The following is a 23,716-nucleotide window of genomic DNA, read 5'->3' on the forward strand; positions in this document are numbered from 1 at the left end:
AAATTTGAGATGAAAGATCTTGGGGAAGCCTCTTTTGTATTTGGAATCGAAAGAAATAATTTTCGATTATAAAAGGTGCCTAAAGTATTTGAGATGCATAATTGCAAGTAAAGAAATACCCCTATGACTAAAGGAGACAAACCTAGTCTCATTCAGTGCCCTAAGATAAATCTTGAGATTTAGAAAATGCAGAAGGTTCCATATACTTTGGTGATTGGGAGCCTAATGTGTGCTCAAGTGTGTATAAGACCCAATTTATTTTTAATTGTTTATATGTTGGGCAGATATTTCAATAACCCGATATGGATCATTAGGAAGCAGCAAAACGGGTTATGAGATATTTATAGAGAACTAAGCATTACATGCTCGCATAAAAAAAATCGGATCATTTGGAGAGATCTTTAGGCATTTTGATTCTGATTTTGTTAGATGCCAATACAGTAAAGGATCCATTTTATATTACGTGTGTCTGTTGGCTGTAGAGCCATTTCGTGGAGAAGTGCTGAGCAAACACTTGTAGCTACTTCTGCCATGACAACAGAATTCGTAATTTGTTTTGGGACATCTAGTTAATGAATATAACTGTGAAATTTTGTACACATTTATTTGGTGTCATGTGTTGCCCAAGTGGGAGATTGTTAGAAATTTGGGCTTCCACATGACTAATTTAATGTGTATGGCTATCTTTCAGTTGCTCAATTAAAGTGATCTATTAAAGATTAAAGTTTGGGCTAAAGTGTATTTATTTGTTATGGAAATAAGTGTAGATACCATATGCGATTTTCTATTTGATGAGGGACCGAATAGAAAATAAAAGAGTTTATATTTAATATAAATATAAGCTAGGGTTATGGTCCCCAGACGTCAGAAGAACATTCGATATCTCTGTATTCTCTCGGCAGACTATTGCAAAGAATGTCTCTGATCGTTTGGAAGATCCATAGCCGCTGCAAAGCAATTCCACCGTTCAATTGGAGATCAGGAGTTGAGAGAATTTTGTTTGGGAATGAAGTTAAGGAAACTTTTATATTGGTATTGATTTGGACTTCAGATTCAAAAGAAGTGTTATGCTCATGAGTTGTTTTCTCTATGGTTTTAGTCTTAGCCATTTGAATGGCATTTCCGGTATGGTTAAATATTTATATTGAATTCCATGTGTTGTAGGACGATGATGGGAATGCGGAGGCAGCAAAAGTTGGTCCTGAACATGTCCCAGCTTTTGATTGCTGGTTCGCAAGCAGGTGGTTTGATTGGAGTTTCAGGCCAAAATATTGTGAACTTGAGGAATGCCTGTGGAGCAAGTATTACTGTTGTTTCTCCTAACCAGTTGCCTCCATGCGCATCGGCCCATGAATCTGACCGAGTTGAACATTGCTTGTAATTAGAATCCCAACTTAATTACGAAAGCAGTTAAGATTTTATGTTGCTTCTGAATGCTTTTCACTAATGCTCCTTATTTGTGCAGGCCTGACATGTCAAATTCTCTCTTCATGCCCCTGGCCTATACACGACCAGGTATGTCCTTGCATTTGTGAAGTCTAATTTCATTTTTCCAAAAGTATGCATGACATCAAGGTTAATCATCCAAATCTGATATTACTCGGTCTTTAATATTCATATTTCATCGAACGCAAAAGTCATATATGACTGCAGTGCGAAACATCACAATATATGAATGAAAATGGAGTAGTTGATATTTGTAGGTGTAGCGGTCCAAGTCAACTGTATATTGAATAGGGGTTAGATCGAAGACATTGACATGTAAGCTGTTTTCTTTTTCCGTTTATTAATGCTGTGTGTTTTGTTGAAAGAAAAATACAACGAATTCGCCTTCTAAAAATTCTTTTTATCTGATTGAAAAATAGTAGAAATTCAATAAAGGTATATAATTTGCATTTAGTAAGGAGTTTGTGAATCATGATAGATCACTGCGAAAAAGTTAAGGCAGCAATTTGTGCTAGCCGATTGACGTGGCTAGCCGATCGGCTAGCCGAATTCCATTGGAGTAGGCTAGCCGATTTTCGGCGAAAATCGGCCAAAATTTCGGTGGTTTTTTTAGGAGAGAATGGCTGGCCTATGGCTGGCCTACCGACCATTGCGGATGCTCTAATATTTTAAGAACACAAAAATCGAGACACAATTATTTGAAAAAATTTAAAAAATAATAACAACAATTCAAATCAAGGATGAATTAACATAATCTTTCTAACAATAAAAACATTTTTTGAAGCTTTGGAGTGGTATATTTGGAAACGCACGCTAATTGCATTAAAAAATGTTCTTAATGACTTTTTTTTGTATTGGATGGAAGAATTTTGTTATATTATCTTAAAATGTGTCAATTATTGGAATTTTAAAAAAATTTGACCAATTAAACGGCAAAAAAATAAAATAAAACAATTACTAATACATAAAACCACTTTGTGAGGTAGTATTATTTCTTGATAGAAATTTTAGAATTAAACTTCTCTCATTAGAAAACAGGAGATTAAATATCCTTCCAATAGCCTCCTTTTAGCAAAGTCCATCAGAACAATCTTATTGTGATAGCCAAATCTAGGAAAATTAAATGAGAAGACAGAACACAAGTTGTCTGGATTTGTGTTACATGGATGCCATCACGCTGTTGCTTTTCTTGCTCCCTTTCCATCTTCATCTCTTCAAAGCTGCTGCTTCCACATGCCCACACTCCTCCGTCTGTGGAAACCACACTCTCAAGTTCCCATTCACGAAAGCTGATGATCCCGCCTGCGGATTGATCACCGTTGATGGCTGTGATTCCGATCCAGTGATCCATATAGGTGGTGGAGATCTTGGTTTTGCTATCTTGAATTATAGTTCATCGTCAAACAAGATATTTATTCGTGATCGTCAGCTTGAAGCTCAACTGAAGAACCGCACCTGCTTTGCTATTACGAATCAATCCATGCTTCGATCGCCTTCTATTTCATTCTCATTTTCTCCTAATCTCACCTTGTTCCCCTGCTTAACTGATCCTACTGATAGATCTAGATTTGATGACTATTTTGTAAACTATAGCATGATAGATTGTCTCACCCCCGTGTACTATAAAATTCCAGCATCCAAGGATAAAACTGTTGCTCCGGAAGGATGTTCATTGGTCCAGCTACCTATGAATTCCAGTGGAAACTCGGATGATTTGTTTAGTATGATAACTGCTAGTTTTACTCTAGAATGGAGTGTTTCTGATAAATGCCGTCGTTGTTTCAATGCGGGAGGCCAGTGTCTTACCGCCAACGATAACAAATTCTCCTGCAGAAAAGGTACGTCTAATGCTGGACTTCAACATCTACCAATTTTAAATTCTTGGAGCGGAATGGAATGAATATATGAATGAAATGATGTCTTTTTTCCATTTTCATTATATTATCCCCTGCATTCCATCGTAGCAAGCAAATGAACATAATGGAATTAGAAACCGAATCACATTCCATTCTATCATACGTCCAACAAGGATCATAAAGTTTATAACGATGTTGAAAGAAGTGGTGAGTTTACTGTTGTTTCACCTAAAATCTCAAGGCTGATGTTGAATTTGTTTGCAGGAGATACGGGACTTCGAAAGAACTTGTTCATAAGTATGTCCCCTTTTACCATGCGCTGCTAACATATTCTCAAATTTTCAATCCTTCTCATTATCAATACTAACTATGATGATCAGGGATCAATAATTTCAAATCTATATGCAACTTCATTAATAGTAGTATCTCTCTTTACTACCATTCTTCTTGCATTCATCAAAACAAGTCTTTTTCTTTTCTTTTTTTTTGTCTCGACAGGTGGTATGGCTGTAGTCGCTGTTACATCCTCTTTACTATTTATATTCCTTTTCATTCGGATGAGACGTGCAAAGCAAAAACAAGGGCATGATAGAGACATTGAACTCTTTCTCAAGAACAATGGAAATCTTGCACCGCTGAGATACAGATACTCCACCATCAAGAAAATGACAAATTCATTCAGCGAAAATCTGGGAAGAGGAGGATTCGGTAGTGTCTACAAAGGCCGGTTTCCAGATGGCCGTCTTATGGCGGTTAAAGTCTTGAATGAATCAAACGGAAATGGGGAAGATTTCATGAACGAGGTCGCCAGTATTAGCAGAACTTCCCACGTTAATATTGTTGCACTTTTAGGATTTTGTTTCGAAGGTTCTAAAAGAGCTCTCATTTACGATTTCATGCCTAATGGATCTCTTGAAAAATTCATTGGCAACAATGCTTCCTCGTCTCAAGAATCTGTGTTAGGATGGGAGAAATTGTTTGAGATCGCTCTCGGGATAGCTCGAGGGCTAGAGTACTTGCACCAAGGGTGTAATACGAGGATTTTGCATTTGGACATCAAGCCTCAGAACATTCTTCTGGATGAGGACATGAATCCAAGGATTTCAGATTTTGGGCTTGCTAAACTATGTCCGAATAGATCGAGCATAGTCTCTCTAATTGTGGCAAGAGGTACTATAGGGTACATTGCCCCTGAGGTGTTTTCTAGAAACTTTGGAGAAGTCTCTTATAAGTCTGATGTGTATAGTTACGGAATGTTGGTTTTGGAAATGGCTGGAGGAAGGAGAACCATTGATCCGAGAGATGCAGATTGTTCGAGTGAGATATACTTCCCGCACTATCTCTACAAGCATCTTGAGATGAATGCAGAAAGAGATGGTGATCTTTGTGGAACAATGAATGAAGAAGATGAAAGCCAACATGTGAAGAGAAATTTGATAATTGTCGGGTTGTGGTGCATTCAGACATACCCTAAGGACCGACCATCGATGACAAAGGTCGTAGAGATGTTGGAAGGGAAAATTGGAACTTTGGAGGTTCCGCCGAAGCCTTACCTTTTCTCACCACCAAGATCACCACAAAGCTTTACAACCTTTGAATCTTTATAATATTCTGCTTGAATTTGTATGGAAGTTGTGTAAAATTATAGTGTAACAATATTGGAACTTTGTCCCCCCACAATTTTTTATATCAAACTCTCAATTTGATTCAATATAACGCGGGAAATATCACTTGCACAAAGTCGTTAACTGCACATAGAAGCATAGCATGAGCTTTTTTTTTTATCAAAATAAAAGGCAAAGGTGAGTCTATTGATCGAGGTTAAGGTGAGCCTACTGAAAGAATAATTGCACTTTATAGAAATAAGTTGAGCCGACAGCGAGCTATCCAAGCAAATAATATTGGAAAGCTTTGTGCCTGTGTGTACACACACTATCCACAAGTACGTGGAAGGTCAGCGAAACGGATGTGTATAGCCCAGTTCGACATGAAATCCAAAGTTTGAGCTTTAAATAAAGCGGTAGGGAAGAAATACTCCTACAGTCCTTACTTATTAATGTCATTTCAAATTTGCAAAGTCTACTAGTGGGGTTACACGAGTCAACCAAAAAAGGATAATAGTAAGTAGGGGTGGGTGACTGGTTCTCGGTTATTCGGTTAACCGAGAACCGAACCGGAAATACAAGTCAGTCAACTAGTTAATACCGTGTGGGAGTGGGAGTGGGACAAAGACAATGACATACTTAGGATTTAAGATTAAATGAACCCAGAAAATGTTGCAAATATTATTACTCATGGGATTCAAATTAAACATGAAAATACAAAAAAATTATGGGTCCAGTATTAAATTTGCAGGGCTGTTCCAACTTCCATTTCCTCGCCTAATTTCAGTCGCATTCATCCAAATATGCATTTATTTTCCATCTTGACAACTTGTTTGCTCTATTATTTTTCATTTGTTGTGATAAATGCACTAAAATTCTAAACAATATGGGAAATGGAATGAAATCTTTAATTTATTTATCTTAAATACTAACCACCACATTTATATGTGACAGAGCAATACGTTAGCAAAAGAATGCACTCGCTTTTCCTCTACTTTAAACAATGAATTAGCTAGGCAAAATAATCAGCTAAGCAAGAACAAGAAAGTATCATTAAAGAATGGTAGCAATTGAACAAGATGAGCTAACCTATACAACTCTAACTCCACTTGGTCTCTTCCCTTCGATTGCATCCTTCTTATTCCGGCAGTCGGTGCACAGGAAAGGACCTTGCCATGGCTTCGAGCTCACTGAGAATGTCGATCCAGCATGAACCGAGATTCCCTCATTTGGTGCCAGGTCAGCTTGGCAAACAGCACACACAAATATACCGCCAGTCTCTGCAGTCGGCTCATCATTTCCAAGTCTGCCATTGTTCAAGAAATAAGATCAGTATTATGCTAATCAGTCCTATCCTGCTCCACCATTATAGGAGCGAATAGAAGCAACGGTTCTATCCTGCTCCACCATCATTGTTGGCATCAAGCGCAAAGGTCTTATCATGCTCCAACATTGTTGGCATCAAGCACAATGACTTGGAACTCCTCGGTATATATACTATGCTCATGAACTTCTGTTGCTGCCCTCTGCATGCTAGTTGGATAGTAAATCTTGCTGGGATATTGCTTTGCCCTTATGATGCAACTCGGTCAAAGATAATCTAAAATGTGTGCATCATGTTTTGTTTATTTATCTTTTCTATCAAAAGAAGACTGAAAATGCTGACTAAGTGTGCTTAGCTCAGAGTAATTGTAAGATGGATGATCCTTTCGAAAGTTTCTCAAAGAGCGTATATGGGACAAAAGTAGAGATGGATCATTAGTGCAAAAGCATGAACAAGGAGCAAAAGTAGAGAGGGATAAATTTTTGGATTTATCTGCTGACTGAAGTGCGTGGTTAAGGTTAAACATCAATATATAAATGAAAATAGTTAATATTTTTTTGTACGTGTATTCTTCAATCATATATTTCCAATTTAACTGTATGTGGAATAGAGGTTAGATTGAAGACATTGACATGTGGAAATTAAGCTGTTTTCGTTTTCCGCTATTTATGGACATGATTTGTTGAAAGATACTTTAGTATAAAAATTGTAGGAATTAGGCTTTTAAAAATTATTTTTATCTTACAGTGTGTTAATTATTGGAATTTTGGAAATAATTTGACCAATTAAGCTGATTAGCAAAAAATGAAATAAAACAATTACTAAAATATAAAACCACTTGTGTGAGGTAGTAGTATTATTTCTTGACAAGAATTTTCTTAATAGTAGTATATAAATTTAGGGAAGGTTTACTAGACATTGGGTGTTGAAAATGACCAGCTTATTACTGGTATACTATACAAGAAATTTATGGCTTGCTTTTTGATTGGTTGAGATTTAATGACATCAAATTTTAGTCTAGAATGGTTACAAAAAGAATTAGCAACAAAACGCGCCGTTTAGATGGACTATGATTTACAAAAGATTATCAATAATAGTACTACCTCCGTCCCCCAAAATTTGTTACACTTTTGACCCGACACGGGTTTTAAGAAATGTAATGGAAAGTGAGTTGAAAAAGTTGGTGGGATGTGGGTCCTACTTTTAAAGTATTAGTTTTATAATAAAATGTGAGTAGGAATGAGTTAGTGGAATATGGGGTCCACTACCAAAAATGGTAAAAGTGAAGTGTATCAAATTTTCAGGGACGGACCGAAATGGTAATATGTATCAAATTTTCAGGGACAGAGGTAGTATAATTTACTTTGGACCTGTTTCCACGGTTAGAAAGGCTTCTACATCTTCGACCTACGGTTTTATAAACATGATTTAGTTTGGATTAATTTCTCAGTGACCATATTAATCATATTATATATACGTGTATATATAGAATTGTGATCAATTGAGATTTTTTTAGGATAATTGAGAAATGAGATGCAATATCAGCCATTCATTTTTATTAAATGAGTGGTCCAGATTTTGGCATACAAAAAATATTTTTAGATTAATTAATTATAAAAGGGCATAATGGTAATTTCGTTTAAACCCAATTGAAAACAAAGAGCAGCAACTTCTCCCCTCCATTTCGTCGCCGTCAAATCCGTCGTCGTTTCTGGCTCTTCGTTATCTTCCCTAGTCTTCCCCTTCTCTGCACTCTCCTAGGGGTGGTTCGGTACGGTATACCGTACCGGGAGTGCCATACCGTATACCGTACCGAAAGTTACGGTATAACAAAAACCATACCGATACCGTACCGTAAGTTTCGGTATACCGGAAATTCGGTATGGCAGTTTTCCATACCGTTACCATACCGTGTTATCGGTATACCGTACCGCATTTCGGTATACCGTACTTTTGCGGTATACCGAACTGCGATATGGCATTCCGATATACCGTTATACCGTGTTTTGCGGTACGGCATACCGTTATACCATTATACCGTGAAAAAATCTATTATATCCAAAATATTAAAAAAAATCTAGTTTTCAACTACTTCAAAAAATAGGGTTCCCAATTTTGATTCTTTTATTTTTGTATAATAAAAATTCTTATTTTTTAAAATTTAGTTTAAATATAACATATATAAATATATATTTATATATTATACTATATCAATCGGTATACCGGTATATCACGGTATACCGAAGCATCGGTATATACCGAATCTTCGGTATATACCGCGGTATGGGAAATCTAATACCGTTACCGTACCGATCACGGTATCATACCGTACCGAAAACTACGGTATACCGAAAAAAACGGTATTTTCGGTATTTTTTCGGTACGGTAAGTCCGGTATTTCGGTATAATTCCCCAGCCCTACACTCTCCCTTTCTTTCGCAAATCGCCTCGATTGAATCATAAATCTGTGAGAGGAAGCTTCTAGAGCAGACATGATGGTGGGGAAGAGAGGTCGGCCGCCGATGAAGAGGACTACGAGCATGACCGAATTCACCTTGGATCTCAACGGCGGAGCTGTGGCGCAGCTCTATCAGCCGTCGGATCCTCACAATCCGTTCAACGGAGACCTAAATCAACACTACATGGCCTCCGCCGCGGCTGCTCCGAGGCTCCAGCGGTGCAATTCGGCGGATTACGTTCAAACTGCTAGTTTTCTGAGTGTTTGCTCCTTCTGCAACAGCCGCCTCGTCCCTGGCCACCGATCCGTCCGACGAGCAGTGGTGCTTCCCGATCTTCCTGCTCTCCCACTCCGTCGGTGCCTCCGCCTCCGACGAAGGATCTGCACCTATTCTTTCCGGTTCTGAATTCTGGAGCAGAGACCTCGACATATCCGAATCGGCCACGGCGTGGAGCGAGAGGAAAAACGCGGAGAGTGTGAGGAGAGCGAGGAGGAATTTGAGCGCCGACGACTCCGAGGGGACTCGGTGGGCTGTCCTGTTCGCTGGATCCAACAGCTACTCGAATTACCGGCACCAGGTGATCGCGATCAGAATTCTGTTAATTTTCGTACAATATCAAATTTGTATGTTGATTTGTTGATGCTTACTGGAAACGTGCTACTGAAATAATTTTATTTTTTGTTATTGGAAGCTAATTTTGAAGTAGAGCGTAGCTCTCTGGTTCAGTTCACTTGAAGTTATTACTCTGCTTAATTTCACGGTTTTTAAACTATTTTCATTTTATATCTAAATTTTACTGAGCTCGTGTTTATTGAATCATCACAGGTCATTTTGAATCATTTTCATTCAATTTACAGTAATTTTGGAAGTTTTCTAAATTGCTATTCTTAGCTAGGTTTGACTTTTGTTTGTTTAAACTATTGGTATTCTACTATTCTATACCGTTTGTTAAACTTTTTCCATGATTTCTTTTCTAATTTAAGCTATTTCTTAATTTGAAAAACAAAAATATCAGTGTCGACTTTACTTTGGTTTAAGCTATTTTAATACGAGTTGTTGACATTTGATATTCTCGGTATTGATATGTGAATTATAAGTGTTATTTTTTAGTTGTTGACATTTTAATACGAGTTGTTGACATTCGATATTCTTGGTATTGATATGTGAATCGTAAGTGTTATTTGTTAGTTGTTGACATTTTATACGAGTTGTTGACATTCGATATTCGCGCTATTGATATGTGAATTGTAAGTGTTATTTGTTAGTTGTTGACATTTTATACGAGTTGTTGACATTCGATATTCGCGCTATTGATATGTGAATTGTAAGTGTTATTTTTTAGTTGTTGACATTTTAATACGAGTTGTTGACATTCGATATTCGCGCTATTGATACATGAATTGTAAGTGTAATTTTTTAGTTGTTGACATTTTAATACGAGTTGTTGACATTCGATAATCTCGGTATTGATATGTAAATTTTAAGTGTTATTTGTTAGTTGTTGACATTTTAATACGAGTTGTTGACATTCGATATTCGTGCTATTGATATGTGAATCGTAAGTGTTATTTGTTAGTTGTTGACATTTTATACGAGTTGTTGACATTCGATATTCGCGCTATTGATATGTGAATTATAAGTGTTATTTGTTAGTTGTTGACATTTTAATAAGTGTTATTTTATTGAATGTTGAAGATTTGAAGGTTTGAAGATTTGAAGATTTGAAGATTTGAAGATTTGAATGTTGAAGATTTGAAGATTTGAATGTTGAAGATTTGAAGATATTTAAAGATTTGAATGTTGAAGATATGAAGATTTGAAGATTGAAGATTTGAAGATTGAAGATTTGAAGACTTTGCCGCTAGAGTTTTAGAGATGGTTTTAGAAAATGTTTTCAAATACAATTTAATGGAAAGTCAATTATAACCTCTTGTTGACATAATGTGATAGCTGTTGACATTAAGTTAATCTTGTGAATTAGTGGCTAAGATTGATCTCATTTCTCAATTATGCCTAAAAATCTCATCCTAACAAGACCCAGTATATATATTTTAAATTTTATCAAATTGCATGTATATAGGTTGAAGTTGAACCCTAAATCCTCCCGCCATTTACTTTTATTCACCGTCCTATTTCCAACCCTATATAAGAAGCAAATTCCAAGCAACAACACATGAAAGTGAACACAAATATAAAAGGAAATCCCCAAAAACCGTTTTTTTAGTAGGAAGTATGATACGAGTATATCACTAGGAATATTCTCACATATCTTTTATTTAGTTTAGTATTGATTTAGCATATCTTTTCATATATTATTAGTATCTTTATTTTTTTTTTCTCTAAGTCAGAGTACTATTATAAATAGAAGATATTGTATTCTTCTATTTCATTCAAGAAATATCAATTATCCTTTTATCGTATCATTCCTGGTTTGATCGACCGGCAAAGCTCTGGCGACTACCTTTTATCCCTAAATTTGACGCCGGAGTGATCGTCGGACAATAGCTCCCGCGACGTTCGACGCAAATTATCCAAGTTAAGAAACTTCATCCTTAACAAGTATAGCCTAATGAGAGTCAACCTAAAATAGTGAAAAACATCCAGAGTATGACTTCATAAGCCGGATCCTCTGGTTTATAATCAAAACGTAGAAAATGGAAGAAATAGGTAGATTTCTCACCTGCCATATCATGCCAAACCTTTGTGACTGCGGTTACTCTTCGATCGCAGAACTATCCTACAAACTAAGTTGCGGTCTCTGTCATTGGGGAAGAATAAAGCTTCTTACAACTATTTAATCAAACTTCTCCTTAAGCAATGTTTTAAAAATTGTACCGATGAATAAACCGACGTAACTACTGGTTCATGGTTCAACTAGTCTGACCGATCGAATCACTGGTTGAGCCGGAATGCTGTAGCAACGTATATATATTTATACACTGGAGTATAAAAATAATTATAATCGTGTCAATATTAAACAAAAAAAGACATTATAATGCACAAGTTTTGAGCATTCATAACATGAAATATCAATAATCCTACAATATGGCCATGCTAAAATGCGTATAGTACTCCAATACAAAATGAGAGATTTCGGAAAAAGGGATTCATTTCGCTGACCTTTCGAAATAAGGGATTAATTTCGTTGACCTTTCGAAATATGGGTCCGAGGTATGCGAATTTTTCGAAAGAAGGGATTTTTGATTTTTTATGCATTTTCTCTTCTTTTTAATGATTATTTCATTCCTAACATTTATTAATTGACCAAATTACCCTCTACAAATTTTAACACAATTTATAAAAAATCACCCCAACCAACCCCCACCCCCAAACTGCACGCCTCTTTCAACCAAGAGTAGTGCTAAATGGCCACATTATGGCCAGCCATAATATTAAAAAATTATTAAAATTCTGTGTAATTAATGCTCAATTGTTGAAATTTATGCATCTAGAGAGTAACAATTTTTTAAAGACTAATATACCCTCATATATTAGTAATAGTTATATGTAGTAGTAGAATATATTATATTTGTAACTTAAATAAGTAGCGTTGGTATATTTGTATCCAATCAATAATACGACAATTTGGACTTCAAATTCCATTCTTCATTCTTGACTTCATTGGAAACTCAATAAATCCAAAGGCACGATGAAAAAAATTATTTTTCCTAATTATATTCCAATGCCTACATTTAAAAAACATTGAACCATATACTTTAGTTACGTAATTTAATAATTTTGATCAATTTCAACTATACTAATCTTTAATTATTATAAAATTATTTAGTAATCAAACATGCATTTATTTGTAATCAAACACGTACATATTTTAATAATTCAAAACAAGGTATTAAAAATTACTTATTCAGATTATTTAATATGTACTGTATGATTAATTTTGAAGTATTAATAAAATATACTCCTGATATTTCAATTTCTATTATTAGTGATTATTTATGTTTAGCTTCACTTGTTTAATTTAAACCAATTTAGTTTGTACTATAACTTATCCCATTATTAAAGTTACTAGTGAATAAAATACATGTAAATATAACTATATATTGATATAAAAATAATTCAATTTTAGTTAGACTACATATTAATTTACTGTTCAATTCTAGTGAAATAATTTAATGTTAACCAAAACACATACTATAATACGACATTAATAATTTGTCAAAATAATTCAAATTTAAATTTATGAAATTTTAAATTTTATAACTAATTTTAAATATAGTGTATATTTAACCTTGGTGTTACTATATCACAACCTACTTACTCACTACTAAGGAAAAGTAATGCCACATAGTCACAACTTATTTGTGAAATTATAAAGAAAATTGATAAATTAAATTTTAAATCTATGTCTGTTTAATTATATAAAAAATTAATAGTAGCCATCAATTGTTTAATATTACAATGCCACGTCTTACTATTATCCATAGGCCATTTACACCAACATCATGAAAACTGTTCATAGTTATCATATCTATGCCCTTGACTATTCGTGGATCATATTTGTTTCTACTTTATTCATTTTTTTATTTCAATGTATATTTATATATTATGATTAAATTAAATATTCAGTTTAATAAAATTACAAGATTCATTAAAAAAATATTTATGTTCATATTAAAATTACAATTTTATAATAACATTCTAAATTTTTAGATTAAATCTACCATTTGAGATGCTCCATTGGTTTATGAAACTAAAAAACTTCATTCGATTGAATATTTAATTTTGATTTTATATTTAATGGTAACTTTTTGTTAATCTTAGTTTTATCAAAATAATTGAGAATGTAACCATATAAAAATGTTAACTAACAATAGAAGGTAATATCATAATATTCAAATAAGGTATGATATATAATAATAATAATACCTACTAAAAAAAATATAAAAATAATAGTATACGTATGAAACTAATAAACTTAATAATGATATAATGCTACTAATATATCATTACGGATTTATGGCCAAACTCACCCTATTAGTACTATGACCTTTAGATGTGTTGCATATAAGTTTACATGTTATCTATATAAGTTATTATTATTATTATTATTATTATTATTATTATTATTATTATTATTAGTTATTGGTATATAATTGTATTATGTCATATGATAGTTATTTTGGCAATAATGATGGTTATATAATATTCTAGCAGTTTTTGTAACGTAATAATATTATATATTTTACATAATATATCGTGGGAATATTCTAGTATGTATCTTAAATATACCAATTATTTATAATATTAATATGTGACATATATAAATGAAATTAAACTTTCGATTATTTGATACAATTATAATATTAAGTAGTTTTATGATATGCAATACAATATTATATCATGGCATATTCATGAAAAATGGCTAACAAAATAGAATAGCTAGGAGTAACATTGTGTACAAGATTAGTTAATCTTATTTAACTTAGCATAAAATATATCAAGCGTACAATATGATTTATTTCTAATATATCCATATATATTTGTTTTAAAGTATTGAAGATTGTACATAATTTAAAGACTTATCATTAATTTTCTTGGAAATAAATATTTATCATTATTATGAGAGAGAATGGTGTATATATTTGTCATTACTACTACTAATATTTATCGAAATAGTGGAAAAGGGCTATTGTGTAAAATCAACTTAGCATTAACTATTACTAACGCAATTGCCCACCACGCCATCTCAGATAGATAACACTTACAAGTCACTGGACGAACGTGTGTCGGCATTGGAGCAGTTGAAAGCAGATGAGGCACCAAAGGCTGTGGAAGCTGCTGACTCTGCCTGATTGAATGAGGTTTTTCGTAGCAGCAATGCATTGTAAGTTGTAACAGTTCTATCCAGAGAGAAAAAGCTGACTTTCTTTTATAAATTGTGCTAAAAAAATTTCGAGGATAATTTGGTCAATTAATAAATATTATGAACGAAATAATCTTTAAAAAGAAGAAAAAATGCATAAAGAATCGAAAATCCCTTATTCTGAAAAATTCGCATGCCTCGGACTCATATTTTGAAAGGTCAACGAAATTAATCCCTCATTTCGAAAGGTCAGTGAAATTAATCCCTTTTTTCGAGATCTCTCATACATAAATACAATCAATCCTACATTATTAAATCTTAAAGTGAATGGATGAGATTAAAGCTCAATTTTTAAAAATTTATCCCTAAGAGTGCAACGTCAAAGTCAACCACAACTATTTAATCAAACTTCTCTCCGTGGAAAAAAGGAGATTAGCAAAGTCTATTAAAGTGTTTGATCAGAACAATCGAATTGTCATAGCCAAATCTAGGAAAATAAACAAATATCAGAACACAGAGCACAACTTGTTTCGATTTCTCTCACAAACTTAACCTTCATTTCTCTTACATGGCTGTCATCACGTTGTTGCTTTTCTTGCTCCCTTTCCATCTTCATCTCTTCAAAGGTGCTGATTCCTCATGCCCAAAATCCTTCGACTGTGGAAAGTACAATCTCACGTTCCCATTTACGAAAGCTGATGATCCTGGCTGCGGATTATTCACCGTTGATGGCTGTGATACTCCATATCCAGTGACTAATTTAGGTGGTGGAGGTCTTGGTTTTGCTATTTTGGATTATAATTCATCAGAGCCAAACAAGATGTTTATTGGTGATTATCAGCTTGGAGTTCAATTGCGTAACCGCAGCTGCTTTGCCTTTATGAACCAATCCATGCTTCGATCGCCTTCTGTTTCCTTCTCATTCTCTCCTAATCTCACCTTGTTCCCCTGCTTAACTGATCCTACTGATAGATCTAGATTTGATGATGATTTCGTAAACTATAGCATGATAGATTGTCTCACCCCCGTGTACTATAAAATTCCAGCAACCAATGATTCTCCTCCGGAAGGATGTTCATTGGTTCAGCTACCTCTGAATTCCAGTGGAAAGTCGGATGATTTGTTCAGCATGATAACTTCTAATTTTACTCTAGAATGGAATGTTTCTGATGAATGCCTTAGTTGTTTTGATGCGGGAGGCCTTTGTCTTACTGAGAACAATAACAGATTCTACTGCAAAAGATCAGGTATCGTTTGTTTGTGTCTGGATGTTTTTGGCTCTAATCCGAATAAATCGACGTCTTTGTGCTCTAAAATTATACTCCTACCAAATTGTGTTGTTTGCATCAGTGTTTTGGCCTAACTCTAACTACTGAAAATGTTAATTTCTTTGTTTGAATTCTGAAGCAGGCAATCAGTTGAAGAAGATATTGTTAGCTACATGTAAGCTCATTTTCTCACACACACATTGATTAGAAGCGTTGCAATTCTGTAATATATGTAACTCACTTTCTTCTTGATTTATGATCATCAGTGATACCTGGATTTGCTCTCTTAGCCTGCATTATATTTACATTCCTTTTCACTCGGATGAAACGTGCAAAGGAAAAACAAGAGCATGATAGAGACATCGAACTCTTTCTCAAGAACAATGGAAATCTTGCACCGCTGAGATACAAACACTCCACCATCAAGAAAATGACAAACTCATTCAGCAAAAACCTGGGAAGAGGAGGATTTGGTAGTGTCTACAAAGGACAGTTTCCAGATGGCCGTCTTATGGCAGTGAAAGTCTTGAATGAATCAAATGGAAATAATGGGGAAGATTTCATGAATGAGGTCGCAAGTATTAGCAGAACTTCCCATGTTAATATTGTTGCGCTTTTAGGATTTTGTTTCGAAGGTTCTAAAAGAGCACTCATTTATGATTTCATGCCTAATGGATCTCTTGAGAAGTTTATTGGCAACAATGTTTCCTCGTCTCAAGAATCTGGGTTAGGATGGGAGAAATTGTTTGAGATCGCTCTTGGGATAGCTCGAGGGCTAGAGTACTTGCACCAAGGTTGTAATACGAGGATTTTGCATTTGGACATCAAGCCTCAGAACATTCTTCTTGATAAGGACATGAATCCTAGGATTTCGGATTTTGGGCTTGCTAAACTATGTCCAAACAGATCAAGCATAGTCTCTATGACTGTGGCAAGAGGTACTATAGGGTACATTGCCCCTGAGGTGTTTTCTAGAAACTTTGGAGAAGTCTCGTACAAGTCTGATGTGTATAGTTATGGAATGTTGATTTTGGAAATGGCTGGAGGAAAGGGAAGCATTGATCCGAGAGATGCAGATTGTTCGAGTGAGATATACTTCCCACACTATCTCTACAAGCAGCTTGAGATGAATGCAAAAAGAGATGGTGATCTTTGTGGAGCAATTAATGAAGAGGATAAAAGCCAGCATGTGAAGAGAAATTTGATAATTGTCGGGTTGTGGTGCATTCAGACAAACCCTAAGGACCGACCATCAATGACAAGGGTCGTAGAGATGTTGGAGGGGAAAACTGGAACTTTGGAGGTTCCACCTAAGCCTTACCTTAACTCACCACCAAGATCACCACAAAGCTTTACAACCTTTGAATCTGTATAATATTTTGCTTTAATTTGTATGGAAGTTGAGAGTAAAATTGTAGCGTAACAATATTCAAACTTTGTTGGTTGATTGAATTACATTAGCCATGTATTTAGGGTACAATGCCCCTCATGATAGCAGTGAGAGGAAAAAGTATAGAAATACTTAATAAATAGTAGGAGAAAAATTGTTCACATGTCTATATTATATGGGTGAATTATGAGCAAATGTTTGTATGTGATCCTTACAAGTACATTGTTTGATAGCGAAGTTAAAATTCACCCCAACAGGCAAAGATGGTGTTTAATTACTAGTAGTATATTACTACAATTGCAATTTATAAGATGGATGCATGTGGAGAGAGAAATAGGGAAAAGAGGGGAATTGGTTAGCATTAGACAGTGTCGGATTATCCACAGCACCGCAAAGAGGACAGCAGAGGATCCTTGCCCGTCATCATCTTGACGGTTAGGCCTATATAATGTGGGATTTGAGACACGTATTACCGTTCATTCACCATCCAAAGGATTACTATGTAAATGATTGATTTAAACTTGAGGAGTGTGATATGTATAGTTGGAGGAAGGGGAAGTTGTGCGGGTGAAATATGCATGCTTCCTCTATAAGCAGCTTGAGATGACTGCGGAAGAGGACGATGATCTAGTTAGAAACTGGAGGTCGACATGAATGCCGAGCTTAGAGAGAAACTTGATTATTATATTTGTCGGGCTGTGGAGCGTTCCTAAGGACCAACTTCGGTGACAAATTAAGGTGGAAGAAATGTTGGAAGGAAAACTTGATGTTCAACATAAACCTTATACCTTTATTCACCACCAAGCTTCTGAACCTCTCTATTCTTTACTGTCACATTTCTTCATCTCTTCTTTCGCAATGTAATTATAAGAAATTTTCCATTCTTCTACCACTTTTCTTCTCATTTTCAACAATTATATATGTGCCCGTGATTAAAAAAGCACATAAAAGGAAAAATTGTGAACAATTCATATTTCTATGATCATCCATAAATTTGCACATCTTCCACTTAAACATCACAACAAAACCCTTGAGCCAGTGGGTTTCCAGCAGCATAATCTCAAGTGGAGTGCAAATTGAAGTTGTAGATTTGCAGAGGATTTGTCATGAATTTTACAGCTACTGATTTTCTGAGATCTCATTATTGACCATTATACAATAAATAATCATAATTTTGGAAGTCAACTAGGGGATTACATTAGGGTCAACCAAATAAGGATAGTAATTTACAAGTCAGTCAACTAGTTAATGCCGTGTGGGACAAAGACAATGACACATTGACGTACTACTTCCATCCCACGTTATTTGAGGCGTTTCTTTTCGGCACGGGATTTAAGAAATTTGTGTTTAGTGAGTTAAATAAAGATAAAATAAGGTAGGGGAGAAAATAAAGTAAGAAAGAGAAGAGAGGGTAAAGTAAAAGAAAGAATAAAGTATGTGTGATTAGATGTTTTGTTTTTAGCCAAAAAGAGAAATGAGTCAAGTAACTTGAGACATTCCAAAATGGAATACGACTCAAGTAACTTGGGAAGGAGGGAGTAGGATTTAAGATATAAATAAACACAGAAAAAAATGCAGTAATGTGTATTATAACTCCTGCTATTCAAATTAAACATGAAAATCCAAAAAAAATTATGGGTCCAGTGTTTAATTTGCAGGGCTGTTTCCAACTTCCATTTCCTCTCCTAATTTCAGTCGCATTCATCCAAATTTGCATTTATTTCCACCTTGACAACTTGTTCGCTCTATTAATTTTATTTTGTTGTGATATACTACTATGCACTAAAATTCTAAACCATGTTGGAAATGGAATGAAATCTTTAATTTATTTATCATTAATACTAACCACCACATTTATATGTGACAGAGCAGTATGTTAGCAAAAGAATGCACTCGCTTTTCCTCTACTTTAAACAATGAATTAGCTAGACAAGATATATCGATTTTAACATCCAAAATAATCAGCTAAGCAAGAACAAGAAGGATCATCAAAGAATGGTAGCAATTGAACAAGATAAGCTAACCTATACAACTCTAACTCCACTTGGTCTCTTCCCTTCCATGGCATCCTTCTTATTCCGGCAGTCGGTGCACAGGAAAGGACCTTGCCATGGCTTCGAGCTCACTGAGAATATCGATCCAGCATGAACCGAGATTCCCTCATTCGGTGCCAGGTCAGCTTGGCAAACAGCGCACACAAAAATATCACCAGTCTCTGCAGTTGGCTCGGCATTTCCAAGTCTGCCATTGTTCAAGAAATAAGATCAAATGCTCAAGATTTTGTACAGTTTTACATATTATTCCCTCTATTTTTATTAGGTCTTCACATTTCCAAAACAGGAGCGTACACACAAGAAAAACCCCACGCGGAGGCTAAAATTTCTGAATTTTGAGTTATTTGAAAAGACATTTTTCTTACTATTTAACTCACATTCGAACAATGTTGAGCTCATTTGATCATCTAATCCTTCAAATACTCATATTATAAAAAATGAACACAGAGAAAGCAAGTTTTTAGGCTGTATACTGACCTTTCAGCGAGCATTGCAGATCCTTCTTCGAATAGCTCCTCCACGGTGCCCACAGCAGACAGCTTCTTTGGTTTATTGGTGGATTTCCAATTTTTCGTGAAAAACAAGGCCTTGAGCTTGTTGTATTTCTTGGGAGGAGGAGAAGGCGGGATCTTGTTGTCTGGAGGAATTATATCAACGACTATGCAACTCGTGTCATCCTTGAGCCCACGCGTCCTCAACGCTTCCTATACAATACCAGTTTGATGCAATGAGATATTGTATAATCTGGTAAAGGCTGGTTTCCCATCGGTGCAAATCAAAATTTCAACAACCGTTTTCTATATTTCATAATATAGCCTAAAGAGCATATTCGTGTAAACTAAAGACGAGGTGGTTATGACTTATGAGTTTGATACCTTCACCACTAGACGAGCAGCAAGCTCAGCAGGCAATCCACGGCACGATTGTGCAGCCATTTCTGATGACACTGCATCCCAGACACCATCAGAGGCAATTATTAGCCTTCCACCTGTACTTGATAACTACATGGAAACAAGCAAAGTTGGTCATTTCAAAGTGAAACGTGTCGTGCTAAAACAAGAAAGTACTAAAAGAGATATTGAAGCTACCTTTACTTGCTTGACATACGGTATTGGAACAATAAATTCGCCCACATCCATGTCACCAATTGATCGAGAAAGACATAAACCCCCTGGCCAACAGCGAAGAGGGCCGACCTGAAGAAAAATTAAGGCGAGAATTCTCAAAACAATGACTAAGTTTCCTCAAAATTCAAACCAAAAACAAGTCTTTATAGAATACACGCAGTTCGGAAAAAAAATCATACCTCAGTTCCACCAAAAATGCTAAGCCGCCCGACTTCACCTCCACTGGCTGTAACACGCTCTCTCCTGCAAGTTTAGAAAGAGAATTGATCTTCAGAAAGAGAAAAAAAAAAACAAAATGATGAGGTTTACACTCTAGAAAAAGAACTAACTCCTCTGCATTTTCTTCAAGTCTATGATCAACGGTCAAGATGGAGACACCGGCACCCTGAGCATCTAAAATGCAGCGTGAATCTCCGACAGATGCAACTGTAACTGTCCACCCATCAATAATCACAAATGTTGCTGTAGTTCCTGAAGTCTTTCCTGCAGAGGATACGAGCCTCAGCTTATTATTTACGCACATAACTAATAAGTCTTCGACAACAAAATATCAGTTTAAAAGGTTTAGAATTTGTGCCTTTGGCTTGGAATTCCTTGTCCGCTTTCACAAAGCCAGCAACCAAAGCCCTAGGTAAAGCATGTAACCATTCATCGCGTTCAAGTCCACGAGGCATGGCATTTAACACATAGTTTAACAAGTTATCTCTCGAGAATATTGCAGCTCCACTCCCATTATGGCCATCAAAGATCTAGAAATTGATTGAATAAATCCAATTATACAAAGCCAATAATATATTAAAAGACCTCTTTCAAGAATCGTCAGCCAAACTAAGTTCTTTATTAGGGCAAGTTCTTTTAACGACAAGTCCTTTATTAGGACACGACAAGATCTTTATTAGGATACGAGTCACGACAAATTAAAGATGATCGAATCTCTAACATAGAAAATCTACAGAATCTTAAACAGATTTCCCTAATTAAAAGAAAAGTAAATGACAGAAAACAATCATCACTATGTTAAAATGAGACTGTAAATGGATTACATACTCCGAAAACAGAGAATGATGTTGATGGATTTCCAGCAACTCGCTGGCAATCAGTCTTCATCAAGAAATAATCCTCCCCTTTCCTCGATTGAGCTGCATACCCATATCTCACAGCGGGCTTCTCCGTTTTCCCATTCCTCAGCTCCCTATTGATAAGTGCAGCTAATGGCACAAGATCATGATGCTCATATGAATGTCCACTCGACCCCATTACTAAATCACACAGCTCTTCCTCTTCTAGCTAGACTAAGCTGCAGACCTCCAAACCTTCTCCAAATCAAAGATATATTTGACTCTCACCAATTCCTACCATCATACCCAACTTCACTTTCTAAAACCCTTCCACATCCCCCAATCCCAATTCACCTTTTTATCAAAGAAAGGTGAAATTCACACACACCCCACCAAAAGGTGACTCACAAAACGCCACGGAAGAGATAAAGACGAATCTCCAACCCCCCACTTCAACAAAATTCAATCTTTTCAGTAGAAAACAAAACCCCCAAAGTTCAAAACTTTTCCTGCAATCATAAATCGTGAACACAGAAACAGCACTATCAAAATAAGATCCTAAGCCCCAAATAGCTTATTGAATCAAAAGAGGACAAGAGAATACAGCAGTGAATTGGCAAGAAAAAATAAAAAGATTCCAACAGAAAGGAAACATGGGATTTACCTCAAAAATGAAGACTGAGAGACTTTTAGTGTGTGTACTATGTTTTTTTCTTTAATTTAGCAAATTGAGTATGGCACTATGCACAGATCTGATTGTGACTGGAAAACTAAACAAATCCACTAGAAACTCGAAGGAATAAAGAAAGATGGAAGCAAAATTCACACGGAAATGGGCCAAACGCGGATTGATGACAACGAATGAACTGTATCTGTAAGGCCCCCCAAAATCATAGTATCTCAACTTTTTAATTACTTAATAAATCAGAAATATAAAATATAAAAGTTAGAAAAACATTCCACTGGATTAACAAAGATTTTATTGGCAAAAACATAGGTGACGCAAATTATCTTAAATTTAGGGAAAATATATTAATTCAGTTAATGAATTATTGTTTTCTTGTTTTGAAGTCTCGGAATTTACTTTTTATTCGGAGTACCTACTCGTTGTTAGTCGTTGAGGTGATGATTCCGTTTTCTTGGTGACTCCGTTTTAAAAAATAAGCTGAAATAGAACTACATTTTATAGGTATAAATATTTATTTATTAATATATCGAGTAATATTTAAATGGATTCTTAAAAAATATTCTGATATGTAATTATACATCATGGTTTTTGTTGAAATTTTGGGTTTCTACTAATTAAATTAATCCCTATTAATTTATCCGCGGAGAGTGAAATTGGAAAATTATTACTACTTCCAATTTACTCCGCGAAGAAGCCCAAGTTTTCTGTACTAGTCGTTACTCATGAACATAAAACATCTTGGCCCCGGAGATGTAGTGCAGTTGGCAACGAAGGGTCAGATCTTGTTGCAATGAACCTGGACTCAAATGTCACTGTTGTGGTGTAGTTGCTTCCATCTCTCAGGCACAAGTGTGAGGCCTTGGGAGATGAGCTTCTGTCAGCCAGTGGTTAAGGTCTTCCCCTTACATGATATCAGGCCGGAGTGTGAGGACCGCCAAGGCGACGGGATCACCTTTGCCGCAACGAATATAAAACATATTTTTCAATATAATACTCCACTAAAAATTCATAAAGCAACTATTTCCAATCCTGAATCTAAACTTTTGTATACTTAAACTTAATAAATTAGTTAAAATGCCAAAATTTGCAATGAGGATCACCTACGGCTTTTTCTACACCATCCCCTCACAAACATAAAATATAATGGTGGGGCCATTACTCATGTATGTAAGGGGTGGAATAGGAGATGGTGTAAGAAAAGCCACCGGTGATCCTCGTTACAAAATTTGTACATCAAAGTTTATGGACATTTACTACTACGTTTAATGTTTAAACGTCAAAAGATTCTTTTAGTCTGCAGTTTGCAATAAAACTCCATCAAAAAACTGGCAGCGAGATTGACGAGCTTATTCCTTCAAATATGAAAATCCAATCTTTATCAATTTCGATAGTTAATACATTACCTAAGAAAAATCACAAATCTAGTTTATCAGTAAATTTTGATATAATATATACGAGATTCTATATTTTGCACTAATCACTATGTAGCAATATAATTCTGCATCTAAAAATTCACAAATCTAGCATTTTTTAAGTAAATTTTTATAGTCCATACAAAATTCTATATTCCGTAGCAAGATAGCCTATTACCTTAAAAAATGAGAAATTTCTAGCATTT

General features: G+C 35.3%; 3 protein-coding genes across 7 annotated transcripts; 2 read left to right on the top strand and 1 right to left on the bottom strand.

Moving 5' to 3' along the window:
* Positions 1-1,332: 1,332 nt before the first annotated feature.
* On the top strand, positions 1,333-4,991 carry LOC125188022 (rust resistance kinase Lr10-like). 2 transcript variants are annotated; one of them, XM_048084751.1, is made up of 5 exons: positions 1,333-1,377; positions 1,466-1,515; positions 3,081-3,284; positions 3,567-3,599; positions 3,801-4,991. In XM_048084751.1, the coding sequence occupies exons 2-5, from the start codon at positions 1,473-1,475 to the stop codon at positions 4,907-4,909; spliced, it is 1,389 nt and encodes a 462-aa protein (XP_047940708.1). In that variant the 5' UTR covers positions 1,333-1,377; positions 1,466-1,472; the 3' UTR covers positions 4,910-4,991. The 2 variants fall into 2 exon arrangements, with proteins under 2 accessions (XP_047940708.1, XP_047940707.1); XM_048084750.1 differs by lacking the exons at positions 1,333-1,377; positions 1,466-1,515 and having other exon boundaries at positions 2,496-3,284.
* Positions 4,992-5,868: 877 nt separating this feature from the next.
* On the bottom strand, positions 5,869-22,264 carry LOC125188025 (probable protein phosphatase 2C 15). Of its 3 annotated transcripts, none has more exons than XM_048084758.1 (9): positions 22,075-22,264; positions 21,400-21,919; positions 20,930-21,101; positions 20,682-20,835; positions 20,532-20,595; positions 20,314-20,421; positions 20,101-20,226; positions 19,703-19,929; positions 5,869-6,212 (listed from the first exon to the last, which is right to left on the bottom strand). In XM_048084758.1, the coding sequence occupies exons 2-9, from the start codon at positions 21,607-21,609 to the stop codon at positions 5,996-5,998; spliced, it is 1,278 nt and encodes a 425-aa protein (XP_047940715.1). In that variant the 5' UTR covers positions 21,610-21,919; positions 22,075-22,264; the 3' UTR covers positions 5,869-5,995. The 3 variants fall into 3 exon arrangements, with proteins under 3 accessions (XP_047940715.1, XP_047940713.1, XP_047940714.1); XM_048084756.1 differs by lacking the exon at positions 5,869-6,212 and adding an exon at positions 19,046-19,412 and having other exon boundaries at positions 22,075-22,253; XM_048084757.1 differs by lacking the exons at positions 5,869-6,212; positions 22,075-22,264 and adding an exon at positions 19,046-19,412 and having other exon boundaries at positions 21,400-22,051.
* Positions 15,000-17,379, top strand: LOC125188023 (LEAF RUST 10 DISEASE-RESISTANCE LOCUS RECEPTOR-LIKE PROTEIN KINASE-like 2.5). Of its 2 annotated transcripts, none has more exons than XM_048084752.1 (3): positions 15,000-15,760; positions 15,921-15,956; positions 16,048-17,379. In XM_048084752.1, exons 1-3 carry the CDS (start codon positions 15,082-15,084, stop codon positions 17,154-17,156), a joined length of 1,824 nt encoding a protein of 607 aa, XP_047940709.1. In that variant the 5' UTR covers positions 15,000-15,081; the 3' UTR covers positions 17,157-17,379. The 2 variants fall into 2 exon arrangements, with proteins under 2 accessions (XP_047940709.1, XP_047940710.1); XM_048084753.1 differs by having other exon boundaries at positions 15,924-15,956.
* Positions 22,265-23,716: the final 1,452 nt, after the last annotated feature.

The sequence above is a fragment of the Salvia hispanica genome, chromosome 5 (genome assembly GCF_023119035.1).
Source record: "Salvia hispanica cultivar TCC Black 2014 chromosome 5, UniMelb_Shisp_WGS_1.0, whole genome shotgun sequence".
Classification (NCBI taxonomy): Eukaryota; Viridiplantae; Streptophyta; class Magnoliopsida; order Lamiales; family Lamiaceae; genus Salvia; species Salvia hispanica.